The 17,342-nt window shown below is 41.3% G+C and overlaps 1 protein-coding gene across 3 annotated transcripts in view; it reads left to right on the top strand.

Moving 5' to 3' along the window:
* HECW1 (HECT, C2 and WW domain containing E3 ubiquitin protein ligase 1) overlaps nucleotides 1-17,342 on the top strand; it is a 300,542-nt gene that overhangs the window by 184,740 nt on the left and 98,460 nt on the right. For 2 of the 3 annotated variants that reach the window (XM_050891205.1, XM_050891207.1), the window contains exon 5: nucleotides 15,127-15,205. In XM_050891205.1, coding sequence (XP_050747162.1) covers nucleotides 15,127-15,205 — 79 coding nt within the window. The remainder of the gene's footprint in view (nucleotides 1-15,126; nucleotides 15,206-17,342) is intronic. The other variant, XM_050891206.1, reaches the window with a different exon arrangement.

The raw sequence follows: 17,342 nt of genomic DNA, 5'->3' as shown, positions 1-17,342 counted from the left end.
AGCAATGAATAAAATCCCAAATGACTCTTTTAGAGTTTACAATGAACAAGGCAAAATAAGCAGATGGAGCTGGGGCAGTGAAGGAACTTGTTTTGTAAAACTCTTGCGATAGCTCTGTGATGATATGAAAATAGGATGTCAGGAAAACTTGGTAAATACAGCGGAATTACCGGCTTATGGGTTTATTTTTAAAATACCTGTGATGTTTGTAAGAGATCAGTGATTTCTAAAACAATGTTAGGATGTCAGAGACTCATCTTCTTGAAGATGGTGTTTTGTGTAACAGTATCTGCTGCTGGGTCTCAGACGTGCTGCCAAGTGAAAAGGGAAAAGGAAGCTTTATCTGCAGGGAGAGATGCTTGAAAAGGTGTGGCTACAGTTTTTAAGTCTCTTGGTGTCGATCATGGTAATCTGAAAGCCAGATCCACTGCAGTAATAGAGATCTTCCTGCCTATTCAGTGGGTCTTTCTCTCAAAGCCGAGGTGAACTATTGCACAAATATAAGCTAGATACAATTTGCTTGTCATTTATGTTGTGTTTCTTTGCCTGGCCATTTTAAATTACTTATTTTGCTGTAAAGAATGATGCTTTGGACAGCTGCTTTGGAGTATAATGCAAATAACTTATAAGAGTTGTGTAAAATTCGGGTTTTTTTGCAGAAAAGAGCGTGGAGACTTATCTGGGGTCTCTTTCTGGGGACTCTTGATGCACTGACCAAGTTGTCCTGTGCACTGTGGTGCAGTCAGAGCTGTAGCCTGCGGGTTTACAGATATGAGGGAAATTTTTAGGACACACAGATGAGAAATGAACTGAATATATCAGTGGTGAATTTGCTGTGCAAATGCAAAGTGTAATTTTACAAAGCTTTGATGCATAGTTGAGAACACTGAGAAATTATTGGGTAGATGTACAGACTGTAAAGTCTCTCAACCACCCACAAATGAAACACAAGTTTTATTGGAATCACATATTCCTAAGCTAAAGGGTGCTGGGTTCCCTGTGGCCAGCTGGAAAGCTGACACAGTGGGAGGAAAACAGGGAAATAGGTACAAGTCCTCTTCTCGTGTCAGCACATCCATATCACTTGTACCTGAATACAAGCCAAGGTATGAACTTAAGCTGGGGTGGGCAATTACATGCTCAGTCTCTCATTCAGCATCTTTCAGCAGATTTCAGCAACTAGCATTCCCTAATGTGGCTGTTTCAAGCACTGGGAGGACTTTTTTTACCTCAGAGAAGCAGCCAGATATGCAGAGGGAAAGAAAGAGGTCGTAAAACTTGCCAAAGCTAGATCTGGAGCCTGCGCTGAACCTCTCTGTGCACAATCCTGCAATGAAGTTTCATCTCTACCGGAGCTGATAGATGTCATTGACTTTAGTCCTGATTGGATTTTCAGTAACCAAGGATTTTCCAGCAGTGTAAAGGAGAAAAATAACTTACTTTTGTTGAAATATCTTCCTTTTGTTTCCTTGTCTGCTTTCCTTGCTTTAGTCTTGGGAAGAAGTGGGGCAGGGCAGTGGAAAGACTTGGGGAGAGAACATTAGTGTAATTTCACAATGCATGACCCTTTATAAAAGTAACCAGTACTTAAAATCTGTCCTGAAATAACCCATACCCTCAGATAACCTATATAAAATCAGCAGATGTGACTGTGAAGATGACTCTGAGGTAAACTTGCACACGTTTATAACTTGTGGATTTGTAGGTCATTTGGAATGTTTGTGGCATAACTCACAGGTTATTTCAGTGGAAATACCCTAAGTAGGTGAAAGGGAAGAGCAGGTGGTGACTGAAAGCTAGAAAGCTTTTCAACAACCCAGTGCACATCAGTGCCTGCAGATATTTGCCCTTTGAGTGTAGTGTGCATGTATGGGCTTGTGTGTGAATGTCTGTTTGTACATGCATGCAAGCCCTGTTGTGATCATGTCATCCTTTCTACCTAGCTGCTGTTTTTTTGCTTCTCATGTTTTCTACTATTACTTTTCAGTTGTGCATTTCCCATTTTTTTTCTGCTGATGAATTCAGCTTTTAGGTTTGTTTTATGTGAATCTAGAGTATAGCTTGGATTGCCTGTACTTAACTTCTCACAAAACCCAGGTGATCCAAAAATACATCTATAATGTTATATTGGGAAAAGCTTATGATCAGAGACAGCTAAAAAAAGAAAGAAGCATCACAATTTATATTCATGAATAGGCAGACTTAATGCTTCACAGTTATCTTTTAGGTTTATATTTCCTGATTTCTAAGAGCTCAACAGGATAATCATGTTCCCTTAACGTAGTTTTGCTGATGGAATACAGTTATATAATATTGCATACTTTTCTAAATAATTTTTGCTATAATTATTACTTGTATGAAAGATTAAGAATGAAAGATGTTCAAGTGGGGAAATGGTTGTAGGTCAGTATGTTATATATCAGCAGACGTGCATGAGAATATTTCTTTAATACAATTTTGAACCCTTTGTTCATTTTTAATCCTTGAATCTCTTGAGAAACATTTTCCACTTCCATTAAATATCTGGGTTTTTTCCTAGCTAGCTAGCTGAGTTCTCAGACAAGCACTTTTCCATTCATACTGAAAGCATGCAGCCCCTCCCCACTCAATATCTTCTGTTTAAAAGCAGGCTTAAATTCTTACATCTGTAAAGTCTGATGGAAAGCAACTAAATTGTTCTTATACAGTTCCCTTTTTAACTCAACGGGTCTGATTTTTATTTACACTGAGGCCCTTTTTGCCCTTACGGCAATGCAGCAGGACTTTATGGTGAACATAGTATGAACCCCATTAATTAGACCGTATGTTGATATTCTTAGCAAAGGACCACCAGCATCACTCATGCTGCCTAACTAACCCTGGGCAATTGTTAAAGTTTATTTCACAAAATGTATAATGGACTATATTTCAGGTACCAACACATTTATGACCTTTTGTCTAGCAGACTGCAACTGTACCAGGACTGTGATTCCAGAGGTGAAGTGTTTGAGGGCAACGAGTATCTGTTACCGTAGAGCTGATTCAGCTATATGGGAATAGTTAAGGCTAATACTAGAAAAGTCTGGAGGTGCCACTAGTTGTCAGGAAACCCTGGTTTTAATAGCAGCCTACTTGTTTCTCTTGTATTTCTCTCGTTTTTTCCAAAAGGATCTAACTTATATTCACCAGCAGGCAAGTACAAAAGCTGCTGCCATCAGGTATGAGTTCTAACAAAGCTGTACTGATCACTGTTGAGGGGGGTTTTTTTGGTGTTTGGTTTGGGTTTTTTGAGAAGTGCCTGAAAGGGAGGAAGGGAATTTTTTAGCATGCGGAAGATCTGGAATTTTAGAAATTAGTTGCTTGCTTTCCTTCTAGTATCCTCCGCTACCCTTCTCGTTGTTTTCTGCTCTTCTTCTATAGAGCCTTGCCTTTTCTCTTTTCCTCTTTTCTTTTTCCACTTTTTCCTTTTCTATTTAATTTCTTTCATGTTTTTGTTGGCTGCTTCCTTTCAGTTTTGAAGAGCTGCTTGATTAGGAGGTCCACGCTGCCTAAAAAGCATGTTGGGCTCTGGCCCCAACCAGCCTTTAGGATCACTTGGCTGCCTCTCAGACAGCTGGCCTATTGGTCACTGTGTGAGCCTCAAAGTGGGGTGATCAAAGCTGCCAGGCACACCCAGGCATGTGAGATATCTCATGCTTTGCTGTGAGGGTGGGCTGTGGCTACGTCTGAGGCTCAGCTTGCAGGTCTGCTGGTTTTGTAGCTGCCTCCCTACACTATGCAGTAGCACCCTGTGAGTCTTTGTGGTTTTGGAGCTGCTACCACTGAGAGGATGCTCAGGGTTTGCGTGTTTATTTTTCAGTTGTGCCTTTGAGGGTGAGGAGCGGAGGGGGAAACTGCCAAGTCTGTCTCATGATGTCCTCACTTTCTACTGTGAGTGATGCATCATTGTCAGGGTGTCAGCACAGGCTGCTTCAGTGTCTTGCAGTTCAGGGATATATAATGCTTCTGCAGCAGAAGAGGATAAAATATTCATGCTATGAAGTCAGTGGCCAAACTCTTACCACTTTCAGAGGGGTCAAAATTGACTTCCAGATTCAGCAGTCATCCTTCGTGTCTCACTGTAGACTGGCAGCACAGCCTGCCCCAAGATGGGAGAAGAAAAGTTGTGTCTCTTGTTCTTCTCTTTCCAACTGGTTAAGGGGGCATGGTCCAAGGAGGTGGCTTGGATCAAACCTGCTTCTGTGTAGGCCAAAGTTTTGGACGCTGACCAAGAAAGTTTTGTTCCTGCTACTGCAGGAAAGAGAAGAGCAGCAGAGCGAGAGCTCCTGTTGGAAGGGCAGCCTTGTGGCAGGGCACTGGTCTCTGCTCGCCATGGCTTCCAGCAATGGCAGCAGCAACAGCCCAGCTCTGCTCTCCTCTCCTTGCCCATCACCGCTTATACAGCTGCAGACAAGTGAGCGTGGGGGCTGCCTGCACAGGGAAGGAAGGAAGGGATGAGCTGTTTGCCTGGCAAAGGGCAGGAATGTTCCTGGTGGGCATGAGGGGGAGACATTTTCTGCAGAAGACACCTGCTTTCACACAAGCATGTTTGGCAAGGAGAGGGGTCTGGGGAGCAGGGGACGTGGAGTTTGCATGGGGATGGGAGCCACTTCTCTTCTGTATGAGTACTGGATTAGGATGATGTGAGTGGTGTGTGCAGTGTGGGGTATGAACCTCTGTGTTCCCTTGCTCTGTTCCACAGAACTGTTTCCCGGGGTTGACTGAAGTGTTTGACATGAATTCTGCACTGATTTCCATCAAAAATAACACATGCAACAGAAGACACCTGTTGCTGATAAGATGTGATTGATTTATTAAAATCTACAAGAATTATATCTTTATTCACACTATAGTTAATGATTTCTCTGCAGTGACAGCACTCCTGCATTTAGTTGATATCCCTTTCCCCTCCTGTCATATTTAATGAGTTTATGTTCAGAAGTCTTTTGCATCCAATACACAGCAGGCCAAATTCTTCATGAGGCTTTCTGTGATGACCAAATTGCTGTAGTGAATTCAGCTGTTATTGGAGATTGGATTTCATAAATGCTGTTTCCCCCTAGAAGTCTTTGCCATACCTCAAGTTTGCTGTAACACCCCACCCCAGTCATTTTCAGGATGTCTGGCCCCTGTTTTTTTCATCCTTCAGGTTGGTTGTTGACTTACATACGAAGAGCAGCAGAGAGAGAGATGGATTTGTTCAGTCTTAAGAGAAGTCTTAGGTGGGATGTTACTGATGCCTTTAACTACCTAATGGGAGATGGTAGGGAAGGAGGAGGCAGACTCTTCTCACAGTGCATGATGACATGACAGCAGGCCATAGGCACAAGTTGCAACAAGGGACATTCTGATTAGACCTCAGGAATATTTTTTTTTTCTCAAGACAGTAGTGAAACATTAGAACAGGTTGTCCAGAGAGCTTGTGGGATCTCCATCCTTGGAGATACTCAAAGCTGAACTGGACAGGGCCCTGAGGAACCTGCTCTAAGTTGGTGGTTCTTTGACTGAAGGGTCAGATGACTTCAGGAGATCTCTTCCAACATTGGTTATTCTATGGCAGTTTGATTACAATCAATATTCCCACAAGCCCGCTTCACTGGAGAAGGCTGTTGACTTTTTAAAGCCCACTGCTCTAGACAGCAGCAACCTAAGAAAAACAAAACAGTGAATGCTGTAGCCAGTAGGAGCCAAATAGGAAAACAAAGAAAATAGGAAAAAGAAAAATTTAAAAAACCTAACCACACAAACAAACAAACCCCGTGGGTTTACCGAGGTACGATAAGCAGTTTCCGCTGGGTCTGATGGATCTCCCAAAAGATACAGAGGAGAAACACTGAGTATGAATGAGGCTGCAGTAACTGAATGGCTGTAGATACTGTAAAAGGAGAACATTTTTTTGTTTCTTCTCAGCTTTACCCTTTCTGTGCCATCATAACTAGAAAAATGCTCTGTGGAGTGAAATGTTTTATTGGTAATCCAGCAAGATCGAGGGACATTGGAAGTGGCAGAGATATTTCTCTACTTTTTAAATCAGACTATGAATCTCTGCAGTCGCCTCATTTCTGCCTAAAGTAGGATCCAAGGTTGAAAGTAAAGGGTCTGTAACTCACTTCTGGAAATAATGGTATTCATAGTGAATTGATATTTGGGACATTCATTTAGAAGAATGGGCATTGTTCGCTGCCTTGCTGCTTCTTTTATGGCATAAAGGGTCATTGACTTGATTCCCTTGTCCAGCTGCTTTGACAGCAAGACTAATGCATTGAGCTGTTCTTCAAATACAGCTTAGCTGAAGGATATGGTTGTCTCTCACACATGTGAGCATTACTCATCTATGTACTTGTCCCAGCCAAACTATATTAGAAGAGTGAGGAGTTCTGAAGCTCTAACGAAGGCTGCCTGGAAGTACAAACTGCTGTCTAACGCAGTTTCCTGCTTTCCAAAGGTATTGTAGATGTGTCAGAGTTTAGAGTATTTCCACTACCTATGCCCTATGTTTTGATCACTCTTGTTATTTCGTAGTGCAAAGAGAAAAGGTGTTAGCAGCAATTTTTTAGTTCTCCATACAAACAAAACGTTTTCTTGAAAAGTTTGAATTTGGAGTCTACAGGGGCAAATTTTATGCAGAATTACAGGATCTAAACAGTGCCAAATGGGCCTGTCTCACTTATCAATGGCAAACCTCCTAGTTATTTCAGTCGGTTGTAGGGTCTTGCTTAGGTGTTCCTGAGAGGATAATATGTACAAGTAGTTCTTCCTGTCTGAGTGCTTAAGCACATGTTGTGGTTTAACCCCAGCCGGCAACTAAGCACCACACAGCCGCTTGCTCACTCTCCCCCTGCCAGCAGGATGGGGGAGAGAATTGGAAAAAAAAGTAAAACTCGTGGGTTGAGATAAAGGCAGCTTAATAGGCAAAGCAAAAGCCGCACACACAAGCAAAACAAAACAAGGAATTCATTCACTGCTTCCCATCAGCAGGCAGGTGATCAGCCATCTCCAGGAAAGCAGGGCTCCATCACACGTAACGGTTACTTGGGAAGATAAATGCTATCGCTCCAAATGTCCCCCCTTCTTTCTTCTTCCCCCACGTTTATATGCTGAGCATGATGTCATGGTATGGAATATCCCTTTGGTCAGTTGGGGTCAGCTGTCCCGGCTGTGTCCCCTCCCAACTTCTTGTGCACCCCCAGCCTACTCGCTGGCGGGGTGGTTTGAGGAGCAGAAAAGGCCTTGATTCTGTGTAAGCACTGCTCAGTAATAACTAAAACATCCCTATATTATCAACACTGTTTCCAGCACAAATCCAAAACATAGCCCCATGCTAGCTCCTGTGAAGAAAATTAATGCTAACCCAGCCAAAACCAGTGCAGCACATTAATGCTCTGTGTATGGGCCTGTCAGGTTTACAGGGCCAATCCTGTCCTGCATTAGGTAGCTGCCTGATGTAAATCTGATCATAAACCCAGATTTTTAGAGGTTTTTTTCTGGATGATGGTAACTCTGGGAAGCACAAAGCTGTTTAGTAACTGCAAGGAGCCTTCTTCCCTGCTAACTTGACCAGAGTTTGTTTTACACATTGGGGCTGTAAACTACTGTCATCCTTTGGAGCGCTTTAAACTTGCTGAGAGAATTAGTGCTCAAAGGGTCACTGGCATCAAATAGCATGCAGCCTCAGAGCCAACGTGTGAGCATTTGGTGACATATGCTGCAGAAAGCAGTCCTCCCAGAAGTCTGCTGTATATAAAGAAAAAATGGCTGCTGCTTAGATATAGTCCAACCATCGACCCAGAAGGCACAACCCAAAGCCTATCCACATGCATGTGTGATTGTGTTTAAGTGTCTGAAAATCTAAGAGTTTATTTAAATGAAGTTTCAAAGAGTGAAGGAAGATCAGAATCTCTAATCAAAGCTGTTCCTCTGCTGCCAAAGGATAGCTGAAGTTTATTAGGCAGAACTGCTGAAACAATTAAAAAGCTGAATCTAATAAAATTTTGGAAGAAAAAGATACTGGACTCTGTGGGAGATACTGATTTGTTGCCTCAATCCTCGATTTTGTTTTAATTGGAAGTGGTTGCTCTTAACATCCCTGTTCTAGCTTCTGGAAATGCTGAAATAGCATTCTACCCACATAGGGTAGGTTGGGGAATACAAAATATCTTCGTGCTAACATGGAGACTTCATACACTTAGTACACACTGTCATTGAATGTCCTCTTGTCATAAGCCTGTTGATAGTTGCCTTCTAGGGGACTTTACTGATGATACTAAGCAGCAATTTTTTCTGGTAATTTAGTTTGGCTGCCAGGGTTTGTTATCTAGAATCTGCTGAAAGAATTTGTAACATTTTCAATGGGAAAAAAATTGTTTATTTTGCTTCCTTGCTACCTTTTTTAAGGGTTTCTGGGAGAGAAGTTTTTGAAATTAAAAACTTCTGTCTCCTGGGAATAAATGAAGTAATCAATAAACACTGCTGCAAGATGAGGCAAAATGAGCTTTCTGCAGACAGAGGACAATTGCCATATGCCTGCAAAAGCAAATTCTCCCCTTAAACAGGGAATAGCATTGAGAAGGTGGTGTGTTACAAGGCTAGAATGGCACTGACTGTGACACATGGGGAAGACTCTGCGTGTGTGTGGTCACAGTCCTTCAGGGATGTGAGCCAGCTGCAGAGAGCCCAGCAGGAAGTTAGGCTGCTGCTGGAGACACTGGCTGCTGTTCGGAAGCACTTGATAGAAAAATACTATGGTGCCAGCACAGTGGCTTAACAAGCTAACAGGATAAGTGGAATATATTACATTCAAGAGCTGGATAATTCCGTTAGGAGTGAGGGTTGTAGCTGAAGCACTACGACTAATTAGGGCTAGATTTTCAAAGTGGTGCCTGGGATTATAGCCATAATTCTGTCAGTGACAGTCATGGAGCTCAGGTCTCCATTTGCTCCTTTCACAATTTGCCCCTTACATCCCAGTGTGCCCTGTGTTCCCAAGATGTGGAAGAAGTCAAGTGATGGAGAAAAAGGAAGCACTTAGTCTGTGTTTGTCTAGTCAATTTTTTCCAAAACTATTTCTTTTTAAATTCAGCACTTGGGAGGAAATGGGAGTATTCACCCATTTGCAGACCTACAGAGGAATTCCCTCTCTGAAGAGGATGGTAGAATATGAAGTGTGAACTGGGGATGATGTCTTATTCTTCTACTGTGGAAAGACAATTCACTGCTGAGCTGTGGAAAACGTAAGCCTTTTTCTACTTGCTTAGAGAGTTGTCCTAATATTAAGAGTTCAGTGAAATCAAGAGGGCAACAGTAAAAGCCAACAGAACTAGGTTAGGTGAGAATAATTTTTTGAGGAACTCTTCTTGAAATCTCTGCCACGTACACACAGGTCTGTTAAAACAATAGCTCCAAGCTGATTTAAACTGACATCAGCAAAGCTGTGCAGAGTGGAAACTGGTACTCTGCCCCTGCGTTGTGCTGGGCAGTTTTGGACCCATCTTAAATCTCAAATGAACTAAAGGATGCAAACAGATGGAAGGAGACGGGACAAAGCATCAGCTGCTTCTTTTGCTCCTAACTGTTGAAATCAGGCTATTAACCTTATTTATTTTGCTTTAAATCTGCAGAGAAGTTTAGTGCTGTTGAAGAACAGAGAACTGGAGGTTGAAGTAAGCATAGGGCAGGCAGTTACTGGACAGCCTGTCTTTTCCCCCAGCTCTGTGACACCACATCTTCAGCTCTGACACATCTAGCAATACTTTTTCTGTTTGCTGATGCACAATTTGGGACTGAGTTGAGGCTATTTTTCACTTGTGATTTGAATCAAGCACAGGTTACAGCCTTCCCTTTTTGCAGTGCTCTCGTCTGCTGCTTTTCATACTCAGAGCCGGTGTATACAAACAGAAAATACTTTGCCGCTTTACTTTTGTAGTTTCTAGTTTTCTTTCATTGTAGACTTCCATCTTCCATACAGGTTTGGATAGTACTGCTTGGAAGTGTGAGCCCCTCTGAATACTTTGATATGTTCTTAGATCTGGTTTTTTAAAGAGAAGCTCTTGTGATGAATAGATAGTATGGGCCAGGCTCGAGCTTTGCCAGTTTACAGTACCTGACTGTTTAATCTGCATTAAATATTACTGTAGTTACAATCTGTGCTGTCAGTGTAAAATATTCTAGGTTTTAATTAGCACCTTTTAAAATTGGAACTTGATTGGACTGAGCATTAGGTCACATCCATGATGTTCACCATATAAAGTCAACAAATACAACCAGGTAGTGCAGCACTGTTTTTAATATTGCTGCAGTTTCCTCTGTTTTAAATGTAAGAAATACTGGCCTATGTGAGATAATTTATATCAGTTATGATCATTAAATGTTATCATTCTTTTGCAGCAGAAGCTACTGATACAGAAGGGCTTTGGCTGTCAGTGAAGAGTAAGATTTCTTAAACCAGATGTTTCTTCTACTTATGGGAAAAGAAAATTTGCTTAGCTTTGTTGAATCTCTTCGTGTGGTCGCAGGCGCCAGAAATGCCCTTCTGAAGAGGAAAGTGTGTTACAGAACGTTAAGACTAAGGTTTAACAGTGGTTTTCTGTGCTGTGTGTGGGAAAAGGAGTAAGTGCTTGTATTTGTCAGCTGTGCATGTCTAGCTGTGGTAGAAGCATGTAATAAAATCATATTAATCCTGTTTCATGTCAGCAGGACTTTTAAAATAATTAAGTTGGGCTGCACAATATACAAACATGCTAAAAGGGACTTAGTGGTACAAAGCACGCTTTACCAGCATGCTGCACTATTACTGGTCACTGTGGTGCCTGAAAGCAGATTTTCTAGTACAGCACCAGGCAAACACAGTTACAGCTTCTTCCAGACCTGCATTCACACTGTACGTGTGTCCAAAAGTATTTGCCTCATCATAACCTAGAGGCACAAGGAGGCTGAATACAGACACCCAGGTGTGCCCTGTAAGCCACTTTACTTTCAGGAGCAAGAGTGTTGTCCTTGTTACGCTTCCACGTATCTAGGTAGGCTGGTGAAGGGTAAGGTATTTTAGGAGATATTTTTAATTGGCTGTGAGAGTCTCTGTTTCTTAGTTTCTGCTTAGACAAATTTTTAGTGATGCGCTTGGAATTTTGCCTCAGCAAGAGCTGATGGACTGTAGTACTCTGGGATTTCTCAAGATTTTTTTTTTTTCATAACACGTACCATGGCTAAAGAGAGAGAGGGAGTCTCAAGGGTTCCATTTGCTAGTGTGAAGCCTGCCTCCTTTCTCATTCAGGATCACATAACTTCCCTCCAGCATTTGCAGGAACTACTCACAAGGAAAAGTGGTACTAGGACAAGACTGTATTATTTTTAGCTTTCAGTCACCTCCTTCTGTCTTTTTTCTCTCTGCTGAAAAAATGAAAAGTGCTACCAAATGTGGACCTTTTTCCTGAGCTCAGCAAATCCTGAGAGGCTTGGATCTGGCCTCAAGTACCTCCCCATGTTTTGCAGGTAGCCATCACAGGCTCTGGCGGTTGTCTTTTGCCATGCTTCACAGGTTGGGAAATGCTGTAGCAGACCAGAAGATTTTACAGTGTGTGTTTACTGGAGAATATTTTAAAGGAAGTACTGATACATCTCTAACTGCTTGAGTGCATGCAGTCCCATCAGTGGCAATGACACCAGCTCTGATTACAAGCAAGAAAAGCGAAAGGAGGTTTGAATCTGGTTCAGGAAGCCTTCGGTTTTCTGGGAGATGCAGCTAGGCTTGAAGTTGCAGCTCATGTCCCATCTCTTCATGTCTAGGTATGACAGAAGCATGTAATAGAATCATATTCATCCTGTTTTGTATGAGCAGGACTTGTAAAATAATTAGGCTGGGCTGCACAATGTGCAAACGTGACATTATAAACTAAAAATATTAAACTAATTCAGACTGAGCTCTCACTTCAAGGGCATAAAAGAGCACCAAAGTTATTGAGGGAAAATCACATTTGTTCCTTTTCATACCAAGGACTTCAAGCCCATAGGATGTCAAGTGACGAGATGAATGTTGTCTTTCTGTCAACTAACTATGTTTTAAGTGGCAGTTGAGAAGATAGAGGGTTTTTTACCTCCCGATGACTAAATTCAAGGTTTACTTACAGTGACAAAACTCCCAATGTAATTATAGTGTAGCCACTAAAATCAGTCTGGATTTCTTTCGTGATAAATGGCAAGCAGGAGGAGTATGACCCATGCACTTCCCCATCTCAGGCCTCAAGACACTATGAATCCCGGTTGGTGTGGTGGCTGGCGAGCATTGATGACCATGCACCCTCCTTTGCCCTGCATCAAGTGCTCTTAGCCTTGTCCTCACTGCTGGGGACAGTCTGGTATTGCATTAGAAAATGGTGAATCCAAACTGCAGCAAATAGTTTTGGGTTTTTTTTTTTTATTTTCAGAAAATCAGACTTAATCTTGGGAGACTTTTCTCCCTTCCTCCCCTGCCATTCCTTCTGACTCCTCGAAACACCAATATTAAAGTATAATCACTTTCCTGGCCTTCCTAGTATGCTTCCCTGGGTATGTCTATGCATAATCGCTCCTTCTTTTGAAAGAGGACGTCTACCTGCTCTTGAGCCCCCTCTGGCACATGCCCTGCCATGCCTGAGGACCTGTATCGTGGGTAAGAAGGTGCAGCATACATGTGGGGAGAGCAGCAGACCAGTGCCACCAGACCACTGGAGGATGAGGAGCACAGGTTTGGGATGGTAGAGCTGTACAGGAGGTGTTTGGCTCTGTTATATGAAGTCTTTAATGGTGCATCCCAGGTCTCGGCCCAACAATAAGCACCTCTCTCCCTCAGCCTTTCTGCCATGGATTCCCTTACCTGCCTGGACAGGAAGAAAACTGGAAAAGCTTAAAAAAAAGTGTTGTGGTGTGTTTCAGATTACTAAGGTTAAGTGCTAGACATTATCAAAATGCTAGGCATTTTGATGTAGCGTTGCACCTCAGGGAGTTACGCTGGGATAAACTGTGGAGTATATAATTCATTTACACAGCAGAGCTGGTTTTTAGGCCCTGTGATTGCATGACTGAGGGGTGAACACTTGACAGGATGGTGTGGGGTACACCTGCTTCACAAAATAGATGGATCCTTTAGGAGCAAATAAATTTATTTTTTTGTTGTTTCACTTATGGGGCTGGATGTGTTATTACTCTGTTTGTATAATGCCAAGCTTTGCCAGTGCGGGTTTGGCCATGCTGGGGATGCTTTGCCTATATCAGGATTTGTGACAATACTCTAGTATAACTGTCTTGATACAATTTCACTAATGTAGATATGGCCCCAAAAGGGTCATTTAATAGCAACATGTTTTTAAGTTTTGAACAGGCTAGTATTTGCAGGACCCCATCAGATCCACCCCACTCTGTTCAAAGCATAGACTGTTAAACTATTCATACTGATTTCACGGCAGATCTAAAAACCCCAGAGAAATGTTTAAGGACTGGAAAAAAGCACGTTTTGCAAATATGCACATATCTAGGTCAGTTGGCCCAGTTACTGTCCTGGACAAAATCATGAAAAGACCCTAAGTAGTAGGCATTAAAGGATAACATGCAAGAAATGTCAGGTGGTGATGTAGTATAAAAAAATACATCTTGACAAGGAAATGTTGTTATTTCTTGGTGGGATAACAACTTCGGCTGCTAAAGGTTACTGAGTTCTTGTCACAAAATTCTCATAGTCACATATAATATACTGATTTAAACATGCCTCTATCCAGAAATCAGTGGTGGCTTCAAAAAATATATTGAAAGCTGCTTAGCCAAGAAGGCCAAAAGTGCAATTGCAACTAATTAGCTGTGATCCAATAGGGATGTTTCTACTAGAATTTGCTCGTAGTCCTGCTCTACTCAGTACCCTTTTTCCCATTTAAATAGTCTATAAGAAACAAAATGATTATGACAAAAAGTCAAGTCCAACAGAGCCCATTTTTTTTATAATGGTGTCTAAATTCAACCTGTATATCTATGATCTAGGCCTCATCTCTGTCTTGACCTGCCAGCTGTGCTTGTTGTTTAATCCCTGCTATCTGGGCTGCCGTGCCCCCTTGCCCAGGTTTTGCACTCTCTGGGGGCAAAGAGCAGCTTGTTTTCTAAGTTAAGCTTGAATACACAATATTTAATATACTGAGCAATGAGTCACAGCTGAGCGGGACTTCAGTTACTGTTTCCTGGCAGAAATTGGAACTTCACTGCATAAATGCTCTTTTTCTTTTTTGCCTGAAAGCTGAACGGCAAGAATGGCGAGGAGCTGTGGCTTCCCAGGAGCAGAGCAGCACTTGGTTTGACTCCAAAGTTGGTGGGAGGTAGTAATAGTATCACCACCTCCCTGCTGAACTTGGAGCCTGACTCCCGATGGCATCTCCTCTGCTCTGTTCAGGGAAACAGTGGTGAAAACTGTTGATGGTGGGTTCCTGCTGATGTCCCAGACACTGGCTCAAAGGCGTTCTTGCTTCCCAGTTCTAATCATGGCCAGAAGGTAGCCTGGGTCCTAATTTGCACAACAGCAGCCCACCAGTAAACTTGCTGAACCAAAGACTGACATTAAAATCTAAACTGTGGAGTACAAAGGGTCATCTATTGATTTTTTTAATTTTTTTTTTTTCCAGATCACCCTCAATTCTTATTGTTATCATAATTCACAGTTGTTTTTTGCACAGGGTATTAGTGAGTTCTCAGAAGTCTTTCTCACATGTATGCAATAAACTTTCTGGAACAAGATTTTCTACACTAGTAATAAGACGTTATAAAGACAGAAGTTGTTTTTAGAGGCGAGAGCCACATCCCCATCTATATGTGCTACTTTTATCTCCTGTTTAACAAGTAGTTCCTTTTTGGGTGAGGAACTGCTATATTAAAATTACAGCAGTATTTTTGTATCATTCTGTTTTCTTAAGGAGAAGCCTTCAGGAAGGGATGACTTAGGCCACTAGTGGTTAAATTACTACCCGGATAAAAACTTTGTTTTGATTAATGGTCATCTAATTGATTCTTAGTTGTAAAACTAAGAACCTGTAAAAAAGAAAGTTACTAAGCAATTTGTCTGTTGGAGACTACTCTCTCTCACCACTATTTTTCTTCCAGCAGATTTTTAAAAGCATCACCAATGAAGATTCAATCCAGGGACAAGGAAGTCGGAGACTGATAAGTTTTTCATTGTCAGGTAAGTCACTGCTGATGCGTAAGTTTTAAGCCCAGCGTGTGGGGAAATCGAAGTTAATAAAACCTTTCACGTACATGTGTATGTATGTATATGTACGTATATATATAAGCATGGGTTTTTTGCCTGTTGCTCTAAAGTGATGCTGAGACAGAGAATTAATATCTGTGATTATTGCCACACTCTCTCCCTTCAATGAGAGTTATGTGCTGAAGTGTCTTGTTCAAGTAGAGTTTTGGGGCCACATTAGGTTTTCCTGTTTATGATTAAATGTGGTGCTATATATGTAGGTCAGGGAAAGCAAGATCAAAGGCATGTGCTTTACTTACAGAGCAAAATGGGATCTGTGGTAGTCCTCTGTTTCTTGGAGAGCACATTCCACAGTCTTGGTCTGGACCTGAGGCAGATCCATGCGCCGTGGTACACAAGCTTGTCTGTATTGCTCAACAGTGACTCTCAGACTTCTTGAGTCAGAAGACTGCTCTCACTCCTCTAAATTTTCTGAAGAATGTTCAGCTTCATTACTTGGCATGTCACTGCAGGTTTTAAAGGCTTAATATGGTTCCATGAAGCAGCTACGAGCCATTTGATCTGGCTTTGGTAAAAACAATCTGTAAATCACTTCTGTAGAAAAAAAATCAGTTTGTCAAAAGAGAGTAGTTGTGAGCAAGGTTCTTATTTTGGAGTTTTATACTTGCTACTTGGTTTCCATGTTTTTTTAGCTCCTGGAAGACAAAGAAAAAGGTGGTGAACTTGACTTGGAAATTCTTTGAGGAAGTAGTACAAAGAGTTACCCTAGTTCAAAATTTTTACAAGCCTAGGCCTTTCTGTATAAAGTCCTACACTCGGACAAGCATCGCATTACATGACTAGTTTGGCTGTATGATTTATTTCAAGCTTCCTTCTAAGTTATGTTAAAGTCAACTAGGACTTCCATATCTCTTAATATTAAGTGTGCATGTCAGTGCTTTTCCAAATTAAGTGGCCAGTGTGGTTCTTGAGGTTATATATGCTATATGGCAGGTTAGACTGACATTACATGGGGCTCTTAACACATCACTTAATTTTGCTGGGTTGGACACCCAGTCACATTAATTTGATAAAACCATGGGTTTAGCTCAACAGAAATAAAGGAAGTAGAGTTAATATTTTCTAACGTTCTTAAATAATCTTACACAGAAAATGTTGCCCAGAATTAGTAACATTTTTTCATTCTCTCAGATTCTTTGGCCTAGTAGACCAAGAGATGTCAAGAGTAATAATTTGAGACTGCTAAATAATGTTGTCTCAGTGGGCCCTTTTCTAAACTAAACTATCTAATTTACAGCTTGATTCAAAGTATACAAAGACCATACCTTGTAATACATTTGGGATATCTTATTCTAGTGGTTCACAAGCAATTCATTTACTTTTATATCACATCCATATTAACAGCATCATCACAGCCAGGTATTTGAAAGGCTTTGAGCTCACAATTGTATTATCAAAAAATCTTTGGTATCAAAATAGCTCAATTTCAGTCTTTCTGAAATTAACAGATTAACATATCACAAGGATTTATTTGTTACCTTCTTACTTAGTCAACAACAAAATGTTGTTATCTCTCTCAAAGTAAAATTATTGCTATTCCTGTATCTGTTATGCTAGCTAATAAAATGCAAATCAAGCCAGGCCTGCCAGAGGTATCGGAAGGAACTGGGATTCCTTTCCATTTGCCCTACTATCACAGCAATAACCTCTCTATTGTCACAAGCCCTTTCAGCTCGTATAGACTTCTCCTTTTCAATATCTGTATTTTGGTATACTGTTACCTGCAGTGTCATTACTTGAAAGTTAGGTTTCCAAATTATGGTTTAGTTGCAATTAAAAAAAAAAAAGTGTAAGACTATTAGTCTGACTGGGGACCATTGCATTAGGCACTGCACCATCATGCCCTAAGCAGTTTATCATCTAAAGAATGCGAGAAGAGCTATGCCTTCTACCATATCAATTTTTAAAAAGAAAAAATTATTAGAATGGGAGAGAAAAATCTCAAAGTAGGCCAAATCCCAAGAAATGCTGAACAACATCAGTCCATTTCAGCTGACTTGTATTGCTTGCTCTACTGCCTAGACACTCCAGTGAGACCTCTGTTAAAATG

The sequence above is a fragment of the Gymnogyps californianus genome, chromosome 2 (genome assembly GCF_018139145.2).
Source record: "Gymnogyps californianus isolate 813 chromosome 2, ASM1813914v2, whole genome shotgun sequence".
Taxonomy (NCBI): Eukaryota; Metazoa; Chordata; class Aves; order Accipitriformes; family Cathartidae; genus Gymnogyps; species Gymnogyps californianus.
This window is presented reverse-complemented; position numbering and strand designations above follow the sequence as displayed.